General features: G+C 45.0%; 1 protein-coding gene across 3 annotated transcripts in view; it reads right to left on the bottom strand.

Annotated features, from left to right (window-relative positions):
* Positions 1-20,476, bottom strand: part of kcnn1b (potassium intermediate/small conductance calcium-activated channel, subfamily N, member 1b) — a 41,405-nt gene extending 20,929 nt beyond the window's left edge. For all 3 annotated transcript variants that reach the window (XM_042057255.1, XM_042057256.1, XM_042057257.1), the window contains exons 1-3: positions 19,321-20,476; positions 5,819-6,364; positions 675-770 (exon numbers count right to left, since the gene is read on the bottom strand). In XM_042057255.1, coding sequence (XP_041913189.1) covers positions 675-770; positions 5,819-6,364; positions 19,321-20,427 — 1,749 coding nt within the window. In that variant the 5' untranslated portion in view covers positions 20,428-20,476. The remainder of the gene's footprint in view (positions 1-674; positions 771-5,818; positions 6,365-19,320) is intronic.
* Between the last annotated feature and the right edge of the window lie 4,539 nt (positions 20,477-25,015).

Here is a 25,015-nt window from a genome sequence, read left to right as displayed (position 1 = left end):
GTTAAAGTGTTCCCCCTGTTTCTATCATTATTTCATCATGGTTCTACCATCCATCATACCTTACTCATGTGCACCGTCCACATCTCCTCTGTCATGTCAATTAATCACCTCATCACGCCCAACAGTGAAGGCCAGGCCTGTCTGAAACCCACCTCCTGCTCAGCCTATCTCTGATAAGTGGCAACTGAATGGCCAATTAAATGCTATTTACACTCATAAGTGACAGGTCTTTATTAGATTACATCTCTTATTGGCCATCAGCTCTGGGTGTAATGTGAGCATTAATCACAGTCTGCCTGTGCAAATGCACACACATACTGTGCTGCACCCTGAGGTCAGTAAGGTTTCCCTGCCTGTGAGTGTCATTTACTTCAAATAATTATTAGAATTCACAACAGCTTCAGGGTTGGACATATTATTTTGAAGGACATCTAAACTCGCTACTTGAACATCACAGATCACTTTGACTAAACTAGCACTTGAGAAAAATGGCCTCAAGGCCCTTTACAGCTGGATTACCATATAATAGAAACAAAAGAACCCCTCCAAGTTACACATGCCAGAAGTCAACCTGAATATGTGTAGCTTTGATTTTTGATATTGTAGACTAGCAGACTAATTTCTCATGTGTATAATATACCATTGAGACCAGGCAATAGGTGTGTCAGTCTTACCTGTATTTCCCTGGCATGGTACATAATGATGAGACCCAGCAGTATAACAGTGGAGAGGCTGATAAGGCATTTCAGTGCAAATGAATATGAAGATTCCTGCAGACAGACAGACAGAGAAGCGGGTTGGGTAAGAGAACGTACATTTGCCTGTTACAAATCTCTTTACACTGATGGAAAATGGAAATAGAGACGCTCGCTAACAGGGAGCAGAGAGGCAGAGGCAGACCCAGCTAAGTGGCCATAACAGCATTATCTATATTTAGTAATTAAGTAGGTATTGATGATTTGGGGGCAGCCCAGAACAGCATGTTATCCGATTTCTGTGCACGATGGCTGGGCTGCTCCTCTTCCTCCTCCTCCCAGGCACACTGACAGGTTCTCCCGTCTGGCTCTTTCTGTCTCACTGCTCATGTGTCCCTTCCTCCCCATCTCTCTCTCTCTCTCTCTCTCTCTCTCTCTCTCTCTCTCTCCTCTCATTGTTACCTATTTGACTCTTTTTGCGTCGCTCTGCTTGATTGTCCAGTTTATACAGTTTAAAGTGTACAGGATCTTAAAGACACGGATATCCTCAGTTGTGTGCCTTCTGTGAAGAACACATTTTAAAAGAGGTTTCTACAAATTAACCGGCAGCTGAAATAAGCCTCAGGGGAATCTAGGTGGAGGCGTGGAGGACCATGACAAAAACAAGGGAGCACTACAGCCAGGTGCGCAGCTGCGGAAGCCGACAGGCCAACATATTAAATCTTTTAACCAGGGCAGTGATGAATCATCAGATCTCAGAGGCTTCCCTCTGAAGCGATGAACTCAGTAATGCTCTTTCCCCTCCAGCCAGGGAAAGTGTTTTTCCACCCACTCTTCACGTTGACCCCCCCCACACACACACACACACACACACACACACACCTCACCCCACCCAAGTGTGGCGCAGCGCTGAAGGTCTGCATTACTGTCACTGAGGCTGACTAACGTACACATTCCTACTAGAAATGTACAAAGCCAGATAAATCCATTTGGGCCTTGAGGATTTTAAAAACATTGTGAATTCTGTATTCACTCATTTCTATTTGTTTGTTATTTTCCTCCAATACCAGTCTCTCTATACAACCACATCTGACCAGCCTCACCATGCAACCACGTATTCATTGTTAGTACACTTTATTTATAAGGGCTATAGTGTGTCTGAGTGTGTGTGTGTGTGTGTGTGTGTGTGTATATATGTGCAGTGTGTGTGTGTGTCTCTGTGTGTGTGTGCACCAGGGTGGGCTTTAGGCCCTCCTCAGCTTGGACAAAGATGTAAGTGGACAGACACCCTGAGAGACGGACAGAGCTTGCAGATGAGCTACAACAGCTGAGATGCCTGGCTGAAACTGGAGAGAGAGAGAGAGAGCGAGAGAGAGAATGAGACAGAGGCAAAGCCAGAGAGAGACAGTGAGAGAAAGACAGAGAAAGAAAGAGTGTGAGACAGACAGAAACAGAGAAAGAGAAAGAGAGAGGGGGAGAGAAAGAGAGAGAGAAAGTGTTTGACAGAGAGGAAGCTAGAGAGAGAGTGAGAGAGAGAGAGGGAGAGAGCGAGTGTGACAGAGACAGAGCTGGAGAGAGAGCCCCTGGTGACATTGGCAGGCTAATGCTTTAAAAACCCTCATTTGTCTTGTGAGCGTCCTCCTCTGGGGATGCGTCTAAAGTCTCTCATTTCCATTACGTGGACGCTGCTGTTTGGTGCTCATGATGAATGAAAGATGCATCAAAAATGTGAGCGCACACACACACACAGACACACACACACACACACACACACACACACACACAAACACAAACACACACACACACACACACACACACACACACACACACACACACACACACAAACACACACATACGTATACCATACAGATAACATATGCGCACACAGGCATGGACAAAACATAAAAAAACAAATGTACATTGGCTCACAACATGGAACATACTGCACATGAGAGACTGATATAAGGGAATATGGAGAGAAAGGGAGGAATCTCAGTGCAGTAAGCAAGGACAGTTGAGCTGAGACATAAGGGCAGATGCACATATTATGTTAGAGACTGCTGCAGAAGCTTTTTCAATTACATAGAATTTACCAAACCTGTGACTGATCGCATAACCAACGCATGTTACTGCCATCTAACTGTATAATTTTCAGCACCCACAACAGTGTCAAAGGCAGAATTGAATGGAATCACTGGACCACTGGCTGACATTACAAGGAATCAAACGTTTAGCTATCAAGAAACATATATACATGCTAATAAGGTGTCATCAGAGAGGTAATACAGGACAGTAATTCTATACGACAAAAAGAAATTATTCTATTTGTGAAGCTCAAGCTTGTGAGGTCATTCTGAAAAGTAGAAGGAATCTAAAGCAGATAAAGTGAAAAAGTGATGGGGAGACATGAATAGGCAAGTACAAGCTGCTTCTGTCAGTATAAGTATAAGTATATAAGTATACATACTGTTTTGATCCCGTGAGGGAAATTTGGTCTCTGCATTTATCCCAATCCGTGAATTAGTGAAACACACACAGCACACAGTGTACACACAGTGAGGTGAAGCACACACTAATCGCGGCGCAGTTAGCTGCCTGCATCAACAGCGGCGCTCGGGGAGCAGTGAGGGGTTAGGTGCCTTGTTCAAGGGCACTTCAGCCGTGCCTACTGGTCGGGGTTCGAATCGGCAACCCTCCGGTTACAAGGCCGAAGCGCTAACCAGTAGGCCACGGCTGCCCCCATGGTACAAATTAGCAAATCTGGTGCTCAGAATACTGACTCTATTGTTTCTGGAAATTGTATCTTCTTCACATGTCTAACATACAATCTGGACTACACCTGCTTTCTGCCACCAGTCCACCAGCGACAGCGACACACCTCTAAGCTTAATAAGGACATAAAACGAAACTCACAACGATACACGCTTCGATCCATACAAAACAAAAACAATCACACACATGCCCAAAACAACCCACACAAGGGTAAATATACTGTACAGTAACAGAGGATCACATGCACACAGACAGAAAAATAAATATGTTAAGACAAATACAAACACCCAAAGACCAAAGACAAATAGAAGCAGCATTACTCACATACACACAGAGACACAGAGACACACACACACACACACACACACACGCACACACACACGCACACGCACACGCACGCACACACACACACACACACACACACACACACATACACACACAAGCATATGGTCTTGTGGAGGAGCTACGGATCACTTGACCGCTACATTCTGGCCGGCGTGTCTCTTGAGCCACAGCAGCAGTGGCAGCACTGGCCGGCGCTACGCTGTGCTGCCTCCGGACATTAAAGGCCGGCGGCACAATGGGAGAAAACAGCCCTCTCTGCCTAATATCATGTGTCTACTTCCACCCACCCTCCAACCTGCAAACGGATCCACCCACCCAGCGAAACCCTAACTGCAGGAGAGGGGGGGTGGGGGGGCTGGGGGGTGCATGGCACGGGGCTTCGGCATCGGCAAACAAAGAGGTAGAGGAGATGGAGGAGGAGGATGAGGAGGATGAAGAGGAGGCAGTGCCTTCTGTTCCTTTCAGGAACGCTCAGACCTCCTCAACTTGGTTCTTTCCATCACCGCTGCTCACTTGAGTGGGAGTCGGTAGCGATGGTCTGTGTGTTTGTGTGTGTGTATGTGTCTATGTGTGTGTGTGTGTGTATGCGTGTATGTGTGTGTATGTGTGTGTGTGTGTGTGTGTGTGTGTGTGTGTGTGTGTATGTGTGTGTGTGTGTGTGTGTGTGTGTGTGTGTGTGTGTGTGTGTGTGTGTGTGTGTGTATGTGTGTGTGCATGTGTGTGTTGCAGGAAGTGAGGGTTAGGAGGGTGGTTAGTGGGCTTTGTGAATGATCTGAAACATGCCCACACTTCAGTAACCAGACCCCTCTGGCGCCTAAGCACCATAAGTGGCTGTGGCCATTCTGAGCGTGCTCAGCACACGCCTGTGCACCACCCCACCCTGGCCGCCCACACACAGACTCTCCCCATCGCCATCACCATCGCACCGGGCGGCCCGAGCCTTGCTCTTAATTATGCCCTCCCTTAATTATTTAAAGTGACTTAACAAGCTCATCTATGTTAAGAACCTGATAGGTAAAATATCCCCATCTAACGTAGCCCATGTCTGTTACTGAACACCAGCGCTGCTTGCAATTGAAGCTGTTAAACAGGATAAAATTAGGCCAGGCCTTTAAAGGGATAGTGCAGAAATAGAGAAAATTATTTGGGGTGTTTTCATATGATGGACAATGCAATGGCTGTGGTCCATTGTTGGTGACTTATTGCAAAGGGAGGTTTTTTAACATGACAATATGAAAATCGGTTAACACATTTGTGTGTTTGGATGTGTGTGTGTGTGTGTGTGTGTGTGTGTGTGTGTGTGTGTGTGTGTGTGTCTATGCGTACGCACGCTTGTTTATGTTATATGTGTGGGCACAGGTGTGTTTACTGCATGCTCTCAGGGAGCTCATGTTTCCTGATTGTGTTTGTGCAAACAGAGAGGTGGTGGTTTCCCTCATACACACTCCCTCTTCTCTCTCTCTCTCTCTCTCTCTCTCTCTCTCCTGCCACCTTTATTTCCGTGTCGTTATTTGTGCACTGGGCTTTTTTTTTCTCTTTTGATAGCCACAGTAAAGCGGAGTGTTAGTGAGATGCAGAGGGACAGAGAGAGAGAGAGAGAGGGAGAGAGAGAGGGAGAGATGGACAGAGAGAGAAATAGAGGGGGTGAAATGGCCAGAGAGGAGTGAGGAGGACAAGAGAGGACAGAATGGGTAGTGCAGGGATGAAAACAAGGTGTGAAAGAGAGAATAAGAAAGGATAAAGCAGGTGTAGAAAAAGGAAAGAGAGGGCAAGACAGAAGGGGGAGAGAGGGAAATTTGAAGATGGGAAAGAGGATGTCAAGATGGGCCTGTAAATGGCTGAGCTCACACAACAGAATGGCGTAGGTACGTGTATGTCGGTACGTGTGTGTGTGTGTGTGTGTGTGTGTGTGTGTGTGTGTGTGTGTGTGTGTGTGTGTGTGCGTGTGTGTGTGTGCAGAAGCTTCACTGGCCACTCTCCACATGCAACAGGCTCCCCCAGCTCACCTTGGAATAAACCCCCCAGGAAAGTTCCGTCTCCGTCACCATAACAACGATCCCGAACATCCCGAAGATAAGCGCGTAGTCGCTGAGCCGCTTGCGCTTTTCGAACAGCGCCCTCCGGTGGCCCAGCTTGATGCCGATGTCCTTGTTCTTCTTCTGCATGGCCCGCACGCTGCCGCCACGGCCCCTCGGCTGCTCCACGTCCCCGGGGCTCCCGCCGCCGCTTCCCCCCACGCCGCCTCCACCCTCCCGGGGCAGGCTCTCGCTGGACGCCTTGCGGTGGTGGTGGTGGTGGTGGAGGAGGTCATCGTGGCCCTTGGACACCACCACCTCCAGGCCGGAGCTGTGCAGCGTCTGTAGGGGCTGCGTCTCCGAGTCCAGCTCGGCGAGGTTGCGCCGCGAAGCGCCCAGGCTGCCCAGCGGTCTGCTGCCCACGCCGCCATTGTACCGGCTGCAGCTGTTCATAGCTATCTCCGAGCAGGCCCGGGCGCTCTGGGACAGGCAAGGCTGCGACCCGGCATGACTCAGCTTCTGGCCGTCTGCATTCACCTGCCATCACGAGGAGAGTCGTACAGAGAGAAGGAGGGAGAGAGAGAGAGAGAGAGAGCGAGAGAGAGAGAGAGAGAGAGAGAGAGAGAGAGAAAGAGAGATATATAATTTAGGATATTAAATGTAACTTTTTCAAGGAATATTGTGCTAAATTTGCTCTCTTCTTAAAAGTGTATTGTAGGGACAAATCCAAAACATGAAGAAGAAGAAGAAGACAAGCAGACTTTTATGAAAGAAAAAGATCACTATTTCACTAATTAGTCATATAAATAGGGGGACATATATTAGGGTGTGTGTGTGTGTGTGTGTGTGTGTGTGTGTGTGGAACAGTTTAGTTTTCCCTAAACTAATTTCTTATCTTACTTCCCGTGGTCGAAATGAGAGCACTGTGTTACTTATGTAGAATACAAATGTAGCTCATAAACTATATTGATTCTCAACATTTTAATGCTTAAACTTGCAGATGTGTCAGCAGTTTTCCAATAAAAAGTAGTTTTCTGAGAAAAACACCACCCTCAAGCCCCTTTATAAAATATACACTGTATTTTTTAAAACGTAAGCTTTCGACTAATTCTTGATCACATCTCCAGTCCAGACCTAAATTAAAAAATTTGATACCACTCTGAATAACTGCTCTACATTAATTAATCCTGAAAATCCTCCCTGGTATTCGTTGTCCATCTCAACAGGACAATGCAGCTACCCTTGCATGTTTGGCTTGAGCATCTCCTCCATAACAAAGCTGAGACAAGTGAGTGTGAAATCCAGTGCCTGCAGCAAATGGCCAGTAACAGCACTTTAACAACGTTTGCAGTGCCCTTGACCCTCACAAATGAGCCACATTACCAAGTTGTGAGACGAATATGAGCCTCAACAGGCGGGCAGCAGGTGGGAGTTGAGGGGGTTGGGTGGAGGGAGGGAGGGAGGGAAGGAGGGAGGGAGGGAGGGAGAGTGAGTCAAGGAATAGAGGAGAGAAAAACCCTGGGCCCCAATCAATAACTCTTTCCCATTCGGCCGCCATAAATTCTCCGACATAAACACATAATTCTATTTTAACTCTGCGAAGCAGTTAAATCGGCCTGTTGGTTCAAGCTGTGATTTGTGAGGCATTGTTGAGACTTGTCCCCCACCCCCAGCCTCCACTCCACCCGTCTCTCCCCCGACCAATACAAAAAAACACTACACACACACACACACACACACACACACAGTGACTGCCCTCACTTTCATAGAGAGTACCAGCAGTTTCGCTAGACGACAACAGGTGACTTTCAGCTGGCGTGCCGCCAAAACATTTCCTGACCACCACTCTGAATGTGCTCCTGAGAGGTTGCCTGACTGGAGCTCTAGGACATATTACTTTACATTAAAGGAAACGTTTGCCTCAGTTAAAGGGACTCTGTGCCCTTAATGTCACCATGAATTACAACATTTTTAGACATTTGCCTTAGACTGAAAGGACTCATAGCCCATTCCAAACTCCCTCAAAGGCTATATCAAAAAGCCACAAGTGCAGGCTGCATATGTCACACACTTCTGTAGTAGTGGTGTTGACCTTTGCTTGCAACCTTTGCCCATTGAACATGCATCCCGGGTCACATGTAAAATATTCTCCATCCTGATGTTAGAGCTTGAATTCTAAAGTGTTCTCCAGTATGGAGTCCATACGGCGATCCCACTCACCATCCATGACTCAGAGCTTGGATAGAACACTAATTGGAGTCCTGTGGTCTACAGAGCTGCATTAATGTGGCAGCGACACTTGGGCAGACTTAATAAAAGATTATGGTTATGTACCATGAGTCTTCGCCTTGAGGGCAATTTGCTCGTAAAATTATGATATCATTATTTAGGAAAAGGCCTTTAAACTCCACTAAAAATAAGGGCTGTTTATATACTCAGCAACTACATTGATGACACTGATTACGAGTGTGTTTCATCAGAGGATCAATATCTACAGTTAGCAAAGCACAGCACTCACACAGGCAGTCATATAATTCAGAGTGGGACAGAGTATCAAAATGTAGCACAAATCCAGGTGCTAATCGCAACAACACTTATTTATCAAATGTCATTTACAAGAGGATAAGCAACTCACCTATATCACCTAACTCAACTTACCTCACTGAGACATATGAGGATATCCATTTTATGAGAGAACCTGCAAGGCCCTTTTATGCCCATAGATTTCATCATGGATAAAGTCATCAAACACTCTATTACACAGTCATTAGTCCAGCATAAGCCACGGTGGAGTGTTGATATAGCAGTGCAGTAGCAGTGTAGTATTGTTTACTACTAATCTACTGCTAAAAGAGGGGATCCACCAAGAGCGCCTTGCAGCAATTGTTACGCAAGACCACCTGATAAGATGGCATCCGCGTTGCAGCAAGCGAGTGGGCAGGATGGGTTTCGGGGTTCTTCCACGTGCCCGCAGGCATCGCTTGTCTGCATGAGCAGGTCGCGCCATCTGCGCCACCGAGCTCCGAGCCCTGGGGCAGCAACGTCGCTGCCAAAGCCATGCTGGGGCTTCGCTGGCACCGGCCCTGGTGTTGTATTTGGGCGGAGCAGGACTCCACATGCACGTCTCCGCACGTGGAGGAGGAGGATGGGAAAACCCCCTTTTTTCTGTTGTCCCTTTGAATGAGAGTGGAGGGGGATGGGGGGAAGGGAGGGGTGTGTGGGGGGGGGGGGGGGGGGGGGGTGCGACTCGCCAGAGAGAGAAAATGAAATCAATATCGAAATGCTAGATCCGCCTTATCGTCAAAGCCTAGATCTCTCTCATCTTGCGGGAGTCTGTTCGATGGATGTGTGTTCAGAGCCTAGCCTGCCGAGGAGCCGAAGGGGCAGGGTGGGGGTCATTTTCCATGTCTACCCACCAGGGAGCCACAGATCCCTCAACTCAGATAGAGCTGCAGTGGTTTCCTTTAGCTTTCCCTCGCTGCCTTAAGAAGGCAGGAGATCCTGTCCATATAGGTGGTCAACTCACCCATTCTGCTACAGACCCCTGTATGCAAGTATGCACAGTGGATACATTATTGTTCTTTTAGCAATTTATGAAAAGATAAAAAAAAAAAAAGATCTGGCTGCCACTGACTGGATGGTTATAGCTGATGATTGTAGCATGTACGCCAGTCTAGGTTGCCATGCCCTTCATCCTGACCAAAGTCAACAAGCCATGTCCACCCTGTTTCTCCAGAACAGACCATCTCAGGACAAACCAATCTGGCTCCTGGAGCTCAACTCTGACAGCTGAAGAGTCCGCAATGACAAGTTCATGATGGCCCCTTGGGAGGCCCCTGCCCATACTGATAGAATATATATTTTACTGTTTCATTCGTCACTTCTGAAAAAAACAACTGCCACAGAAACAAACACTACTTCATCCCATACCGTACATGTGCTTCACCAAATAAATTAACATGCTTGTTTGGTCAGAAAATAGAAAGCGTACCCTCCTTCAGAAACCCAATTTGTTCTTCAGATCTGTTTATTAAAGCGAGTGACAAATGTGTGTTAAGCCAGACTGAGGCAGAGGATACAACATTATTTATTTCCTCTTCAGTAGGATGGTTCCATGGCCCTTACTGCCCTGGGCCTGAATTTAACATTTCAGCTGCTTCAACAAAATTATAAGTTAAACTACATGTGTGCATATGGATTGGGTTTACATGACCCCTGGAGGCAAACATACGCAAAAAATTGGTCATCCTAGGCCGTACGGTTCTCAAGATATTTACAGAAAACTGTGTCTGCCCTGGGGTCCAGTCCAGCGGGGGGGTACATATCAAAACGAAAAGCGATGGTTCCATGCTATCCATGTGGGGTTACATGCCCACCAAGTTTCGTGTACCCCGGTCTTTCAGTGTCCCGGGAATCCTTGTTGGTGTACGGTCACTAAATGTGCACATAAATTATTTTATTGTAAGGCTCCCCATGAACGAAAGTCCATGAAACTTGGCATGCATTCGGAGGGTGTCATAATGATCCTACACTTTCAATTTCGTGCAGTTTTGACCATGTCAGCCAGAGATATTGTGATGAAAACACCTAATGTTTTGCTTTTTCATTTTTAACTAGGTGGCGCTATACATGAAATAAGTGGTAATGGGATAGGTTGACATGCCCCCTTAAGACCAACATAAAAAAAAGGTGGACCTCCTAGGCCCTACGGTTCTCGAGATATTCACAGAAAACTGTCTCCGGCTACCTATAGGCCAGTTGGTGTATAGTAACATAAATTAATTTATTGTGTGGCCCCCCATGAACGGAACTTGCCGTGCATTCAGAGGGTGTGATAATGATCCTACACTTCCAATTTTGTGAAGTTTTGACTATGTTAGGTCACAGATACCTGCGATTACAACACCTCATTTTTACTTTTTTGTGTTTAACTAGGTGGCGCTATACATGAAATGAGTGGTTATGGAATGGATTGACATGGCCCTTTGAGATCAACATATAAAAAAAAATGGTCCTCCTAAACCCTACGGTTCTCGAGATATTCACAGAAAACTGTGTCTGCCCTACCCTCCTTTCGGGGGGTCCAGTCCAGCGGGGGGGCTACAGATCAAAACGAAAACAGGAGGTTCCATGCTATCCATGTGGGGTTACATGCCCACCAAGTTTCGTGTACCCCGGTCTTACAGTGTCCCGGGAATCCTTGACGGAAATTTGGACATGCAAAAAAGAAAAGAAAAAAAAATCTGACTAATATGACTGCGCGGCGGTCATAATAATGGCTAAAGATTAAATCAAGTACAGGTTGGTCTGAATATTGTGAAAGAGAAAGGAGGAGTGAGGAAAAGAGGAGAAAGAGAACAGGAACAGGGCCTCTGTGTCACAGAGGAAGAAAGGGACAGAGAGAAATGTAAGGAGGAAAAGAGGAAATAAGAGAAGCAGAAGGAGACAGAAAGAAAGAAAGAAAGAAAGAAAGAAAGAAAGAAAGAAAGAAAGAAAGAAAGACGGATGAGAGAGGAAACCGAGAGCAGTACCCCCAACAGCAGAAATCGGACTGTTGTAGCAGAAAGTGTGCTACAGAGACATAAAGGCCTCACACTGGTTACATAAAACACCTCCACAGCAACTCGCATGGCATCACGTATATTATTTAACCAAAAGGCAGATTAAAATGGCCGATTTAGAGCTCTTTAAACATTTCACATGTGTATATCTTATGAATATGAAGCACTTGCATTCAGCAGACTTTTCATCATCTAAAAGCAGCCATAGTTGTAAAATATTTGAATTACGTTGACAGTCTAACTTCCTCTGTCTTAAATCAATATGTCCTGATGCAAAACAGAAGGCTAACATGACAATCACCCAGCAACACACTATTTTTGTCACAATGCAATCTGATTTCTTTTCACTCGCCACCACAGAGACGAGGGAAAAAACAGAAGTGCAGGCAGAGACAAAGACAGGACGAAAATAATTCTTCACCTCTTCTCAAAGAATGCTGAACGTTTAATTACCACGATTGGAAGAGGGGGACATGGAAAAAAAACTCAACATTCACCACTCTTGTCTGAGTGTAGTGCGAAAGACATCTATTGTTTTGATATCGCAACAAAAGCGCTCATTTTTATTCCCTCATTTCCTGACAGCCGAATGAACAAGGACGCCAATTTCCCTCCCGGGGGCGGCTGCCCCCAAAAGAGGTGCTTTATCTTTTTTTCTTTTTTTTTCTCAAAAAAGCTGTATCAACAATGCAGGTCAAGGTAACCCTAAATGCTGTCACGTCACCAATCCCTAGACCTCACCTCACTCCAGAGAGTGGAAGACTTTTACCCCATTCTGTATTCTCTCACATGTTACAAACACCGTTCCCTGTGAGAGAGCCCTCTGACACTCAACTATCTCTTTGATGCTCTTAGATGTCCAAAACTGCACAATCAGCAGAATATGGAAATCATGGATGCCCATATTATTTTCCCAGTTAAAGCACTTTGATGATGGGCCTCTAGTTCATTGACGACAGCGAAGAACAGAAACCTTTTACTACCAGACTGGTTCGCCATGTTAACTGGCTATTTTCTGTGTAAATGGAAATCAAATGCACAGAGACTAATCTGTATCAGACAAGGTTTTCATACCCACAACAAGGGGCAAACACTAACATGTTTTTCACACTAACAACACTAACATTAACCCTCCCCTCATCTATCAGATACAAGATACATCAGATTAAAGGCTTATAGTGTCTCAGAACAGACAGATGAGCTACAGATGAGGGGGTCTAATATCAGGGGTATTAGTGGTAATTACAACAGGTTTCTCTATTAGTGGTAATTACAACAGGTTTCTCAGATCCCACTGATGTAAATTAGTATTGGTGAAATGGCATCAGTCAAATGAATCAAATAGCACACTACTACAAGAATATGCAATAGGGTCCACTTCACTGTCATCTGTCTTAAGAGCTGAGTAAGACACAATTAATACATCTGTTTCCACAGCATTTAAAGTGGATTGGATTAGCAAACATTCTTTCTTTCACGGACATTCAATACTAGAGTTCATTACTCTGTTCATTACAAACAGCTACATAGTACAGCCAAGTTGTGAATAGGCTACACTCACTTCTCAACTCCAACAAGAAGCAGATAGTCACACCTCCACAGAACCTAATCATTTGAACGAGTCACTCACTACACTTCACACCCATTTTTCAGGAGTTCTCACTCCTGACAACACTCTCATGATTCACAGCGAGTGAGTGTGCACATCAGTGACGAACGCCAACGTCACTCTGCCAGGAGGATCCTTCTGAGCGATCATTCTGCCCTGTCTGTCTGTCTGTCTGTCTGTCTGTCTGTCTGTCTGTCTCTCTGTGTCCCGTGCCCAGTCCGCCAGTGGTGGCACTGGGCACCTCCGGCACATGTGTGGCCCCTCTCTCTCCTCGCAGGCCTCCTCCTACTCGTCCGCTCCGCAGTCCATAGCAATCCAATTTAAAAAATCTATTTTGACATTGAATTTGCACTCGCTCAGATCTCCCATCAAGCTCTCTCTATTCCTCACCAGGCCCTCTCGCCCATAATGAAATGTCCACAACAAAACTGAGAGGTTATGATTGAATCTGTGACTCATAGCTTCCTTTTTACCACTACCCCTCCACACACACACACACACACACACACATACACACACACACACACATACACACACACACACACACACACACACACACACACACACACACACACACACACACACACACACACACACACACACACCTCATCCTCGTTCTCTTCACATCAAAATCTCATTCTTCCACTGAGCCATATTCTGCCCCATCTGTATCGCCATTAAGCTACTGCCGCGGGTGCTGCGTCGCCTCAGTGCCAAGCAGCCCTCAGTCAGTTTTGTGATAATTGTCAGTGTTGTTCGCCCGGCGACATAAACACAATCGACAAGGTGTCAATACCACTGCATGCTTAGGATGCAAACTGCAAGGTTGTTGTTGCTCTTTACGGGCATAATTATACAGGCGTCACGTAACTGAATCAGGGAATCATGTTGCTCCACACTGGTGTGAGTTTTGGGAGAGTTTGGCAGTGGAGGTTATCACCATTCTACTGCCCCACAGACAACAGACATTGATAGGATAACAGCAAGAACCAACCGAGTGAATAACCTAAGAGTCGTACCTCCAGGTGATCTCCTTAACAATACAAGAATTATACAAGTATAGTCCTAATAGTCCAAGTAAAGTTCTAATGATAGGCCTGGGAAATAAGCAGCAAGTTAGTGACTTCTGGGTATGTTTTTGCAACAGAATGATATTAGCACTGGCATCAGAGAGCGTGTGAGGCCGATCCAGCACGCTTGGTGAGATGCAGTGTGTGTGTGTGTGTGTTGTGTGTGTGTGTGTGTGTGTGTGTGTGTGTGAGTGTGTGTGTGTGTGTGTGAGAGAGAGAGAGTATGTGTGTGTGTGTGTGTGTGTGTGTGTGTGTGTGTGTGTGTGTGTGTGTGTGTGTGTGTGTGTATGTTTGGGTAGTACTGATGAGTTTTGTGTTTGGGAGCACTATGGCATTAGCACGCCCTGAGAAGTCAGTGTACAGTGAAAATGGATTGTCTGTCTACTGACCTAAAAACGTTATACATTTGCATGCTCAAAATCTCTGCCTCAATCTGAATCTGAAGCATTGCTTTGGGTACATTGTCATTGTCAGTTGGCCAATGTATAATTTTCATTTCTTCATTATTTAATTCTTGGTACAGAATGTTGCATAAAAATGGTTGCCAATAGCAATGGAAAACCAGAACGGTAAAAATGGATCTTTTGATAAATCAATGACAAGTAAGTATTTTAAAGATGAACATCTAATGAGTTTTATAAGGAATAAACAATCAATCATACAAAATAAGTTTGAGTGAATCTCCAACAACATATCAGAGAAATGTTACAGTTTACAGACTTCGGTCCACTAATGAACTTATATTTCTGTGCATACCAAACATCACCAGAGCAAGAGTTACTATGATAAAGAATTCCTGGCATGTCTCAAATTGGTGCAGCAACAGAAAGTCGGTTGCAAGGAAATCCTGGAAGGTAATGGGGAATTGTTCTTTGCACACTGTCATCCATCACTCTCCAACAAACTCTATTTCCATTGTTACTGGGTCCACTAGGACTTAAAGTCAATAATGTAAAAAACCCAAGTCAAGGTTCATATCCTAAGCACATTGAAAAGACAAAAGCCCTAAAAACAACAACTCACTATTACAGGGCTACACTTTCAAAACACACTTATCTAACCGTATGACTGACAAAAAACTACATGGCCATAGAATATGCATACAATGAAATGAGACAAAACTGCTTAAGACATCACCAGCAGTAGATGGTCAATCAATTGTAGGACATTTATAGTCTACCCAGATTATGGCCTTTGAGAAAACAAGTCTAAGGAACTGCTATGGCAGACTCAGGCAACACTTTTTCCCCTGCAATATTTTTAATGAAATTAAGCGCAGTGCCTCAATTTCCCTGTGGAGCAACACTAAAAATTGCCTCCATTTAAATGGATTTTTGCCTTAAAAGGAAATGGCTTGTGAGAGCAAATAAATACATCGGGAGAGACACCCTTCAAGTGGAAAAATAAGAAGCCAAATAAAAAACACACACACACACACACACGCACACACAAAAACACGGCAGTCACAAAACAATCAAAAAGTGGCACCTCACACAGCTTATCGGTTGACTTCAACAGCACTCCAGCATGGCACTGCAGCAGCTCCGAGCAGTAAAATCACAGCCTTTGCACCTAATAACTCCTCGCATAAGCGACTTGAGAGTGCATGGCTGTTGGACTTAACAGATTTCGGGCTTGTATGCACTATACACTTCCTTAACAGTGCCCCTGAGGAATGGCAATGGCATATCACATTCCGGTCACCATTGTTTGTGTTTACAGACAGTGATCGGAATACATTACTCTTATGTAAACCATATCTGTTTGAATTCATGAACTTATGGATGTGGCAGTCTATGACGTCCATACCATGTCTTCATCAAGACACCAAGGCATTACTTGGTGTGTTGTAAAAGAAATGGCAAAGAAGACATCAAAGTAAACTGTATCAGACAGTGATTTGAGAGCAGCATTAACAATCTCTCTTCGATTATACTCCAACCAAATATTTCTCTTCTCAAAGAAAAGTGTTTAGACTTAACCTTGACAGACACAGCTTAGAAGTAATGACATTATACATTTTAATGAAGCAAAAATGTTGTGATGACAAAACAAATGATATATCACACGATTTGTAGCTCTACAGCTTCTAGTAGTGCATCTGCTTATGCACTGTAATATTAACACAAAATCCAGCGACTGAGTGTGTTCGATGAAAGGAGCGAGTTGAGAACTGTGGGTTGGTGTTTGGTGAATACGTATGGTGCCATTAGAGAATTAGCTCACCCTCAGCCATTTACTGCAGTGGCCGTGGAGGGAGAAGAGAATATATTTAAAAAAAATAATAAAACCATCCCCGACCCAAATGCATCACATCATTCACAGTGTCCTAACTTCAGACTGAACTGCTTCCAGGAGTCTCCCATACACAATGATTATATTGGACGAGAATCACTGGAGCTCTTTCAATACTAATAAATGCTGGAGAGGACAGGGAAATGGGGGGGGGGGGGGTGAAGAGTGGGGGGAGAGGGGGGTTGGGAGGGGCGGGTTAGGGTGGGGGTGGAGGGGGGCGCGCTGAGCCAATTACACTTTCCACAAATTACACTTGATTAACCAGTACGAGAACAGCTGCAGTGGCAAAATACCAATGGCTGAGGCCATGGCTGTGTGTGTGGATGTGTGATGAAATCCCCTCAAACGAATGTTATTTTGCATACATGTAAAAAGCCATGTAATGCTATCTCATGTCCCTCATTTGCAACACTGTGCCATAAAGGACCCCTAAACACCTAGCTCAACCAAACCCCATACTGTTTTCACATCTATTACAGTTTGACAATTGGCCATAGACTGTATCAGGAAGAGCTTTCATTGTCATTGTCAAAATTGTCCATTGTCCTTTAATTTACTTTGTTTTGGATACGATCACCCAAGGACACAAAAATGCTAACGCACTAGTGGGTCTGTGCATGAGCAGACTTTTAACCCTCCATACTGATAGCATAGCTTATGTGTTGCACTGTCGTGTCATGCCCTCCAGAGACAGACAGGTGGACGTGTTCGGAGTCAGACGAGCAGGAAGGATTTTCCCTGGCAGCCTACAGTATGGCTGACACGCACTTCCTCTCTCCATGTTTACCTTCGAGGTGTCGGCTCTGTTTACCCTCGCACTGTTCAAGTTTGGGTAAACATGGCCTCCTTTTGTAACCGAGAGACTTTAAAGACTTGTCTACCACGGAAAAAAATAACAGTTCGGAAAAATCTATTATTTTGTCAGTGTTTCCCCCTCATGATCGAAATGGTAATGACCAGCAACCATCTAAAATCAAGAGGCCCAGGGCTCTATTCTGGAAGATTATTGGGGAATAAATGAAATACCCTGAGAAATGTGTAGATCTAATTGTGGTTACCAATTACATATTCAGCTATAAATTATTCAAAATCTCTAAAATACCATCCTGGTAATGTTCGGCCAGAGTAAGATTGTGAAAACCACATTCATCTTGTAACATTGTAGCTGACTATGACTAAGCTGGGCAGATGATGTAAATTTCACTGCAAATTATAGTTGTCATTCAACTTAAAGTGACAAACTCTGCATGCATGCATTCATGCACACACACACACACACACACACACACACAGAGACAGACACACACAGGATCACTCACACAGTAGATATCACTCTAAATTTGTTCACATGATGGACCCTTTCTTATCCTTTTCAATATTCATGAAACCAAAGCATCCTCACAAAAAAACCTGCGTGTTTTGGACAGCTTATCCCTACTCTCCACAACACCTTTATTATGTTCCTAATGATTCAAAAGACTGGGCTACTCTTTATGTGTCTGTAATGGACAGAGCCATTGTGATAAAAACAACAAATTTGATGACAATGGTTTATAGGACTACATGTTTAAACTAAAATGTTTAATGTACAGTACCTGTACAATGCATGTCTCTGTTCATCAGTGAATATCTGTGATGAGGCAAATCACATCATATTCTCCAGAAAACACCTCTCTCACCATCATGATACTGACACAGGCCTCATTAAATTAGCTAGTATAGTATAATCACTTTTTGTTTACTGTAAGAACAGAACAAACCCTCTCACCTAAATGTTTGACTTAGGCCTACCCATTGCATGGCTATTGCAAAGTAATGTGGAAATATCAGAAGAAAAGGTATAGGGCGGAAGAGACAAATATGACCAACTGCATAAAAGAAGGGATACACTTGTTAACAGGGTAACCGGTACTGAAACAGTTGCTTTACAGTGAATCATTCACACAAGAATGAATAAATATGGGTTTCAAAACAACAAATATCTGCTCATAAATATCATTTTTTTCTCAAGAGTCAAGACAGGTGTGTGAAACTCGGGATAGCTCATCAGAGTCGTGTTACATTAAACATTACTCAGACGCTGACATGGCGGTGTCACCTACACAAACCCAGTAGAAATATCAGGCTATTTTTTACAGAAGTTAAACACGTGCCCTAGCCACCATCTGATTCGCATACTTAGCCTATACTTTTTTCTTTAAACTGCCTTTCTGGCTATTCAGTTCTCATCTGATCACTTAATTAATTTAATTAGAGGATAAATATAGCTAACATCCAGTGGGCTAGAGTGTCCTATGTTTTAACAGTACGAAATCAACCAAAGTGGCAAAGACAATCTGCGTCCATTCAGGTCCTCGTTCTGGAAGCACAACTGGGTAATTAAAAGAATGCTTGATATGGAACAGCTCATCTCCCCTGCGCTCGCATATAGGCTATAGCCTACTTGAAGCTAGAATTATGATCTTAAACGACGGAAATGAAAAAAGAGCCAATAAACGAAGGGTGAAACATAAGTAAACAGGAGTAGAGACGCGATGCATCTTAGTAGAGACAAGCGCCATTATACAGTAGGCTATACAACGCAGCCTGTTGAAATTTCCAGACGATATGAGCTTTCCGTTCACTTGATAGGCTATATGCAGTGATGTCGCACGATGATTCTTGTGGCGAAACATATTGCTTCAATTGATACACATTACATAGCCAAAACATTTATACAGTTATGATATCCTATTACGTGTGAACAGACGATGCTCACTGAAAAGCCTACACGCGTCAGGCTCCGCAATCCTTCCATTAGCTACCTGTTAATCGCAAACTTTAAAGCAACTAACACGCAGCTTTCAGTGCGTTTACAAAGGTCACGTATTTAACCAGGTGACATGTGCAATGCAAAATAAATGATTAGGTTTGGTTTAGATAAGAGCTGACAGGGCTGTGTATGAAATTTTAATTTACCTTCTGTCCTCTGCTACTCTGCGTCCCCTCTTGCAGGTGGTTTTCCAACCACAACCGACTGTCGGTAGAGTGAGGCCGGCCGCTTCTGCTGCTACTTCCCGCAGATGGGCTCCTCACTCCCTGGCATCTGCTGTGAGGACAGTTGGCGGACTGGTGGCAATGTCGCGGACAAGACGGATAATGTTCACCAGTTCTTCGGCCGTCACTGTTACAGGGGTGATGCCAGTGTGCATGAGAGTCTGGCTGTTGATACTGCTGTTGCTGCGGCAGAGAGAAGTGCTGGTGTCTGCTCAGCTCCCTCGATCCATTGGCGCAGCAGTTTGGATGACTGCTTCCAACCAGCCGTTGCTGCTGAACCTGCAGCGGAGCCGGTTGCGCGTCTCCCGGCTGAAATAAAACTACTTGCTGGCTCCCGTCACTCACCCGACATTTACCAAGGCTCGGTGATCTCGGAGAGTTTGTTGCCACCGAGGAACAGGGAGCGCTCTGCTGATGTAGCTTGTAATGGTTGTGGTGGTGGTGCTGCTGTTGCTGCAACAGCTGGTGATGCTCCCTTCTGCAGTGGCACGCGTGGTGCTCCTGTTGGCAATTCGCAGCTTTATGCCACTGATCTCCTCTAGCCTGACTTCGAGAGTACAGCTCAGGAGAATTGTGGGCACACCGCAGTGGATGGCGTTGGCAGCTGGAGTTTCCCTCTTCGGGCAATCTTCCATACGTGTCCTGGTACACGGGTAGCTCCGCCTGCGGCTCTCCAGTGGTGCCCAGACCTTGTTGACGACCCCAAGACTGGTGGTGGTGATGGTGCAACTTGCCGCCCTGCTCTGAGTGCCTATGGTGATCTCCGGGACTTTTAGCCGCTGGCGAACCGCCCCGCTGCAGCTCAGTGGCGTGACAGGTTTCCTGGGTTAGAGGGCTGGGCAGTTCCTGTTGACTGTGTCTTGATAATGTGGAGACCCGCGGCTTGTGCGTTGGAGGTGGTGGCGGCAAACTGCACGCCGGGGCGACTTGACTCAGCCCTGCCTGAGGAGGTGGAGTTGCACTGCTCTGCGCGCCCGTCAGCTGCTGAGTGGGTGCCTGGTTCCCAACTCCCGAGCAGTGATGCTGCATCCCCTCAACACCTGCGACGGGCTCTGACTGCGGCTCCGTGTTGCACTGATCCGACACCCCTTCGCTGCGTGCAGCCCCAGTTGAGTCGAGGCGGCGCGTTTCATTGGTAGGTTTGACCAGGACCAACCTCATCACGTCACAGAGTAGTTACAGGGAACACCGCCTTCATCAGAAAATAAACCCCCACGACTTTCGTGAATGAACCCCCAAATAGCAGCGAACAGCCTGGTGGCAGTGGCTGAGTGAGTAAGGGGATGTAAAGTTTATGAACTTCTACAACCGAAATCATTTCAGCCTTTTCCCATATGAGTAGTTAGTCACAAGTCAATAAGTTAATAGTTAATAGTTACCAGTTCAGATGGGCACATATGGCAATCACCTGGCAGATGAGAAGCTGTTGTAGAATAGAAAAAAATGAGGAAGAGGTGGTCTGTTAAATAATGGTATCCTTCCTATTGGTTAGTAAAGGCCTGTCAAGGATCTCTTCATCGACAAGTTGCTCTTCATTTATGCAAGTCTCATCCTCAGTGTCATAGGCAACATCCACAAACGCCATGATTTGTCCCCACCATCTTAAGCCTGTAAAAGAAGAGACGCAGAATACACAGTAAATACACTTAAAAAAAGTTAAAGACAACATATATATTTTGTTGTTTGCGGCTTATTTTACCATCTTTTGACCATGTACCATCCAGTCAATATCAGTGAATGTCTCTGCCCGTATTTCACAAAATGAGAGCCTGGCAAAAGCTGCAGACGCACTGGGCACCCTGCTTGAATAGAGCAGGGAGAAAAACAACTATCAACATCTTTCTGGGCGAGGACAAAGAGATGATAGCTTCAGGGTAGTGGGCAAGTAGAATGCAGCGCTATATTTGGATGTGGCAGATCTCTGTCATTAAAGCCAGTGGTCAGTGTCATAATAGGTCAAGGGATGTTTTTTGTGTCCGATCTGGGACACGGCCGCGGGGGAAACTTGATCATTTTCATTAAGTAATTAGGCTCTGCTGTGGACAGGCACCTGGACAGTATGAAGTATCATTTGCTCGTGGTTTGGGAGGCAACGTTGCTTACAACTATATAAATTGTTAATTTCCTGATCCAACAGACATAGAGGAAAAGAATGAGAGACAGAGAGAGGGAGGGAGAGAAAGGAAGGAGAGACTAAGAGGAAAGACTAGGGCCCAAAGGATCTCATCTGGAGCCGCTACATGTTTAAAAGTCAGGTGACTGCAGTGGACACATGGTTTAACACTGCATTTAGTGCCAACATCAAATAACATTAATAAGAAGGAATCTGGGAGTTCTGAGAACCACAGTTTTCACCAGTCATTAAGATGATTAGGAATTCATAATGCAACCTTTTGCTTTCAGTTTCTTTTGGAGAGCATTTGGGCACTGAAGGAATAACACCTGAAAGCATAACTTTTCTTCTGGACCTTTGAATTACACACGTCTGTGATTTTTTTTGCCCTCAGACAGAAGAGGGTTTGGCATTTTCAGAAATCCTGCAGGTAATCAAGCCTGGAGGTCTTATGTAACGCACTCTCCCTCTGCATTATTGATGCAGACTGGACATACCCCCATCTCTCTCTCTCTCTCTCTCTCTCTCTCTCACACACACACACACACACATACACACACACACACACACACACACACACACACACACACACACACACACACACCTGTTCCTCAGTCATGGTTTGCATGGAAGGCCTACCACCACTGGGTGGCCACACTGAGGAGCAACACTGTCAGCAGGAGAAGAGGATCAGATGTGACAGGAGCACAGACAACCTTGTCGCTGTCGCATAGATATGTTAGCATGAATGGAAAACAGCCATTTCTTGTGAATTCACCAAGTCTTGTCGTAGCTGTTCAAAGAGAAGATGAAAATCACTGGGGAAATCTGAGGTATGAAGCTAGTACACAATGCAATGAGGAGTATGGATGTGATGGTAAGAATGAGATTTTTCAAAAAACTTTCATTTGCAAATACAATATTATATGCACAGGAGAGAGAACACAAGAGGGAGAGAGAGAGATAGAAGAGAGAGGGAGGGAGAAGAGTAAAGTGATGCTCTTCTCAAAAGCAACCACCTCCTTCCTCCTCAAAATTAAACCTAACCCAGTAATTAACTTACTTATATGACAGTCACTCTCCTCACTCAGAGATTTTGGTACTTGTTACAGCATTTTTGTGTTGCATATTTCAGGCGAGGTTGTATAGTCGTGCCTGTGTGAGCATCTCTGACGCAGGGAGGGCTACTGCTGTTGTTGCTAGTGTAAAGGGACATCTGTGGTCATGTTCTGAACTGTGAGGCGGCACGGCGTGACACGCAGCAGTTAGGGAGATGGAGGGGCCCTGTCAGGAGCAGATGAGCTCCTCTGATCTACTTTCATTTGGTGCCTCCCAGGAAAAAAAGAGAAGTGCCAAGAAAAAAAAGTGGAGGATGAGAGAGAGAGAGAGGAAAGGAAAGAAGGAGGGAAGGAAGAGGCAAGTGAGTGTGTACTCGCAGGGAGGGAGTATGGGAGTCCTGCCATGTTTATCAGAAAGCAGTGCCAAAAAACAAATAAACAAACAAACAAGCGTGACCGTAATCAGCATCAAACCTATAGATTACTGCTGTGCATTGCTTACACCGTCTGATATGAGTTTGAGCAACAGTAAGATAACATGTGCACTGGAACAGGTAAGCATAGCTAGCCATAATGAGGTCATTACCCTGTGACACCAATGTGTTTGTTGATATATGATGCTATGGACATCACTCAGTGTGATTTGCTAAAAGTGTGAATATGATAGATGGCTTAAATAAGCAGCAAATGAAAAATGAAAACAACAACATTGGTGAATAACAGCGGTCATTAGGAGGACCAGGTGGTAAAAGATAAATCCAATAGGAAGTCTATGGTGAAATAGGAACCAAAATCATACACACAACAGAAGGTGTCGACAGAAATGAGAGCACGAGTGACAAGGGCACTGTGATGGCAGGAGGCTGTCAGAACATGGCGGCCATGCTGATAACTTTGAAGCTGGTGAGAGAACGAGAGAACCCTGATTTTGAAATGGTTGCACAAAGAGCACTGCCGTTTCTAGGATACTATCCTACTCTGGCATGGTATCTCCTGCTTGCACAAGGTTTCCCAAACACAAAGGCATGCATGGAATCTTTGCTTGTATGTGCAGTCAATCATTTCAAAATGCTGATACCACACACAAACACACAGATGCATGTGTATTATCCTTTTTTGCTAAACATATAACCCTTACAGTATATTTACAATTTCAACTGCCTTATGGTGTCTCATAATGTTTTGGAAGCATTCTAAACTGTTCTCACAAGAGAGTATTCAGCCCTTAATCAGCTGTGTCAAAGTACCTACATTATGTAATAAACGTAAACAACATAGTGAAATGTGGCACCAGATTTCCAACTTTTTCCCCAAACATCCAATCTGTCACACTTTTACAAAACATTACTCCAGCTACTTCCTGTACACGGACCATAGGACAACAGGATGTTCTTACCTTATTTATGTCACTTGTCAGCTTCACTCCATTGTCTTGGAAGCCGAAAAAGAAACTTAATAGCAATATTGGCAAAGGTTGGAGGAATGGTTCTCTTTAGTAAATGGGTGATAAATAAAAATGAATAAGCTTGAAGAGACTGGATGGAGACAGCAAATGGTGGTCCTTTCCCCCCTCCGCCGGCTCTCGTTAGACATAGGACTGGTCCTCCCTTTGAGAGTGATAATGAGGATTCATGCTGAAGAAAGGGCAGTCGAGCTTGTTAAGAGCTGCCATGCAAATGGGGGGCGGTGATGTTGGGCGTCGGGTGGTGATGTGGGTGGAGGTGTGTGGACTGTGGACGGTCCTTGGGGGGGGTGGGGGGTGGGGGGGGCAGAGACCACAAAGCAACAGGCACCCAGCAGAATCCTAAAAGGCAGCTGACATTGAATCTTCGGAGGGAAAACTGTTCTTTTTTTGTTGTCAGTGATGAAAAATAAAATATAGACTACCGGTCATCTACACAGCATTGCCTTGCTGGTGGTATTGTTGACCAGAGTTGAGGTGAGGGGGAGTGATGCTGGTCAGTCTGAATGGGGAATGTGTAAATGAAGACAGGGGCTGGTGATGGTGCTGGAGGTGGGTGGAGGGGAGGGGAGGGGTGGGTCAGGAAGAGAAGCCATTGATGCTCAGCAGTTCAAAGGCCCACACAAAGCCTCTTATCTCCCCCGCCACAAGGAGAACATGCACAAAGCAGCAACTCGCATCAGAAACTACGCACTTGACAACAATTTAAAAAAAAACATATCTGCATCATGTAAACAAGAGATATTTCATATGTATTACAATTACAGGCCTAGAGTTTAGTAATTTTTAGTGATGGGGAAACAATAGTAATAGTAATAAGTAATTTAAGATAAGTAGGCCTATTGATGTGTTTGGATTGTAAGCATATCGAAAAAGTGAAATCTGCCAAAAATGAATGAAAATATAAAAGATGCAATGTCTCAGTAACACAACAAAAACATTAGATGCAAGTGAAATTTGTAGTTTCTTATGTCTCATTCAATC

The sequence above is a fragment of the Alosa sapidissima genome, chromosome 12 (assembly GCF_018492685.1).
Source record: "Alosa sapidissima isolate fAloSap1 chromosome 12, fAloSap1.pri, whole genome shotgun sequence".
In the NCBI taxonomy this organism is placed as follows: domain Eukaryota; kingdom Metazoa; phylum Chordata; class Actinopteri; order Clupeiformes; family Clupeidae; genus Alosa; species Alosa sapidissima.
The sequence above is the reverse complement of the archived record's forward strand: the minus strand, read 5'-3'. Positions and strand labels throughout refer to the sequence as shown.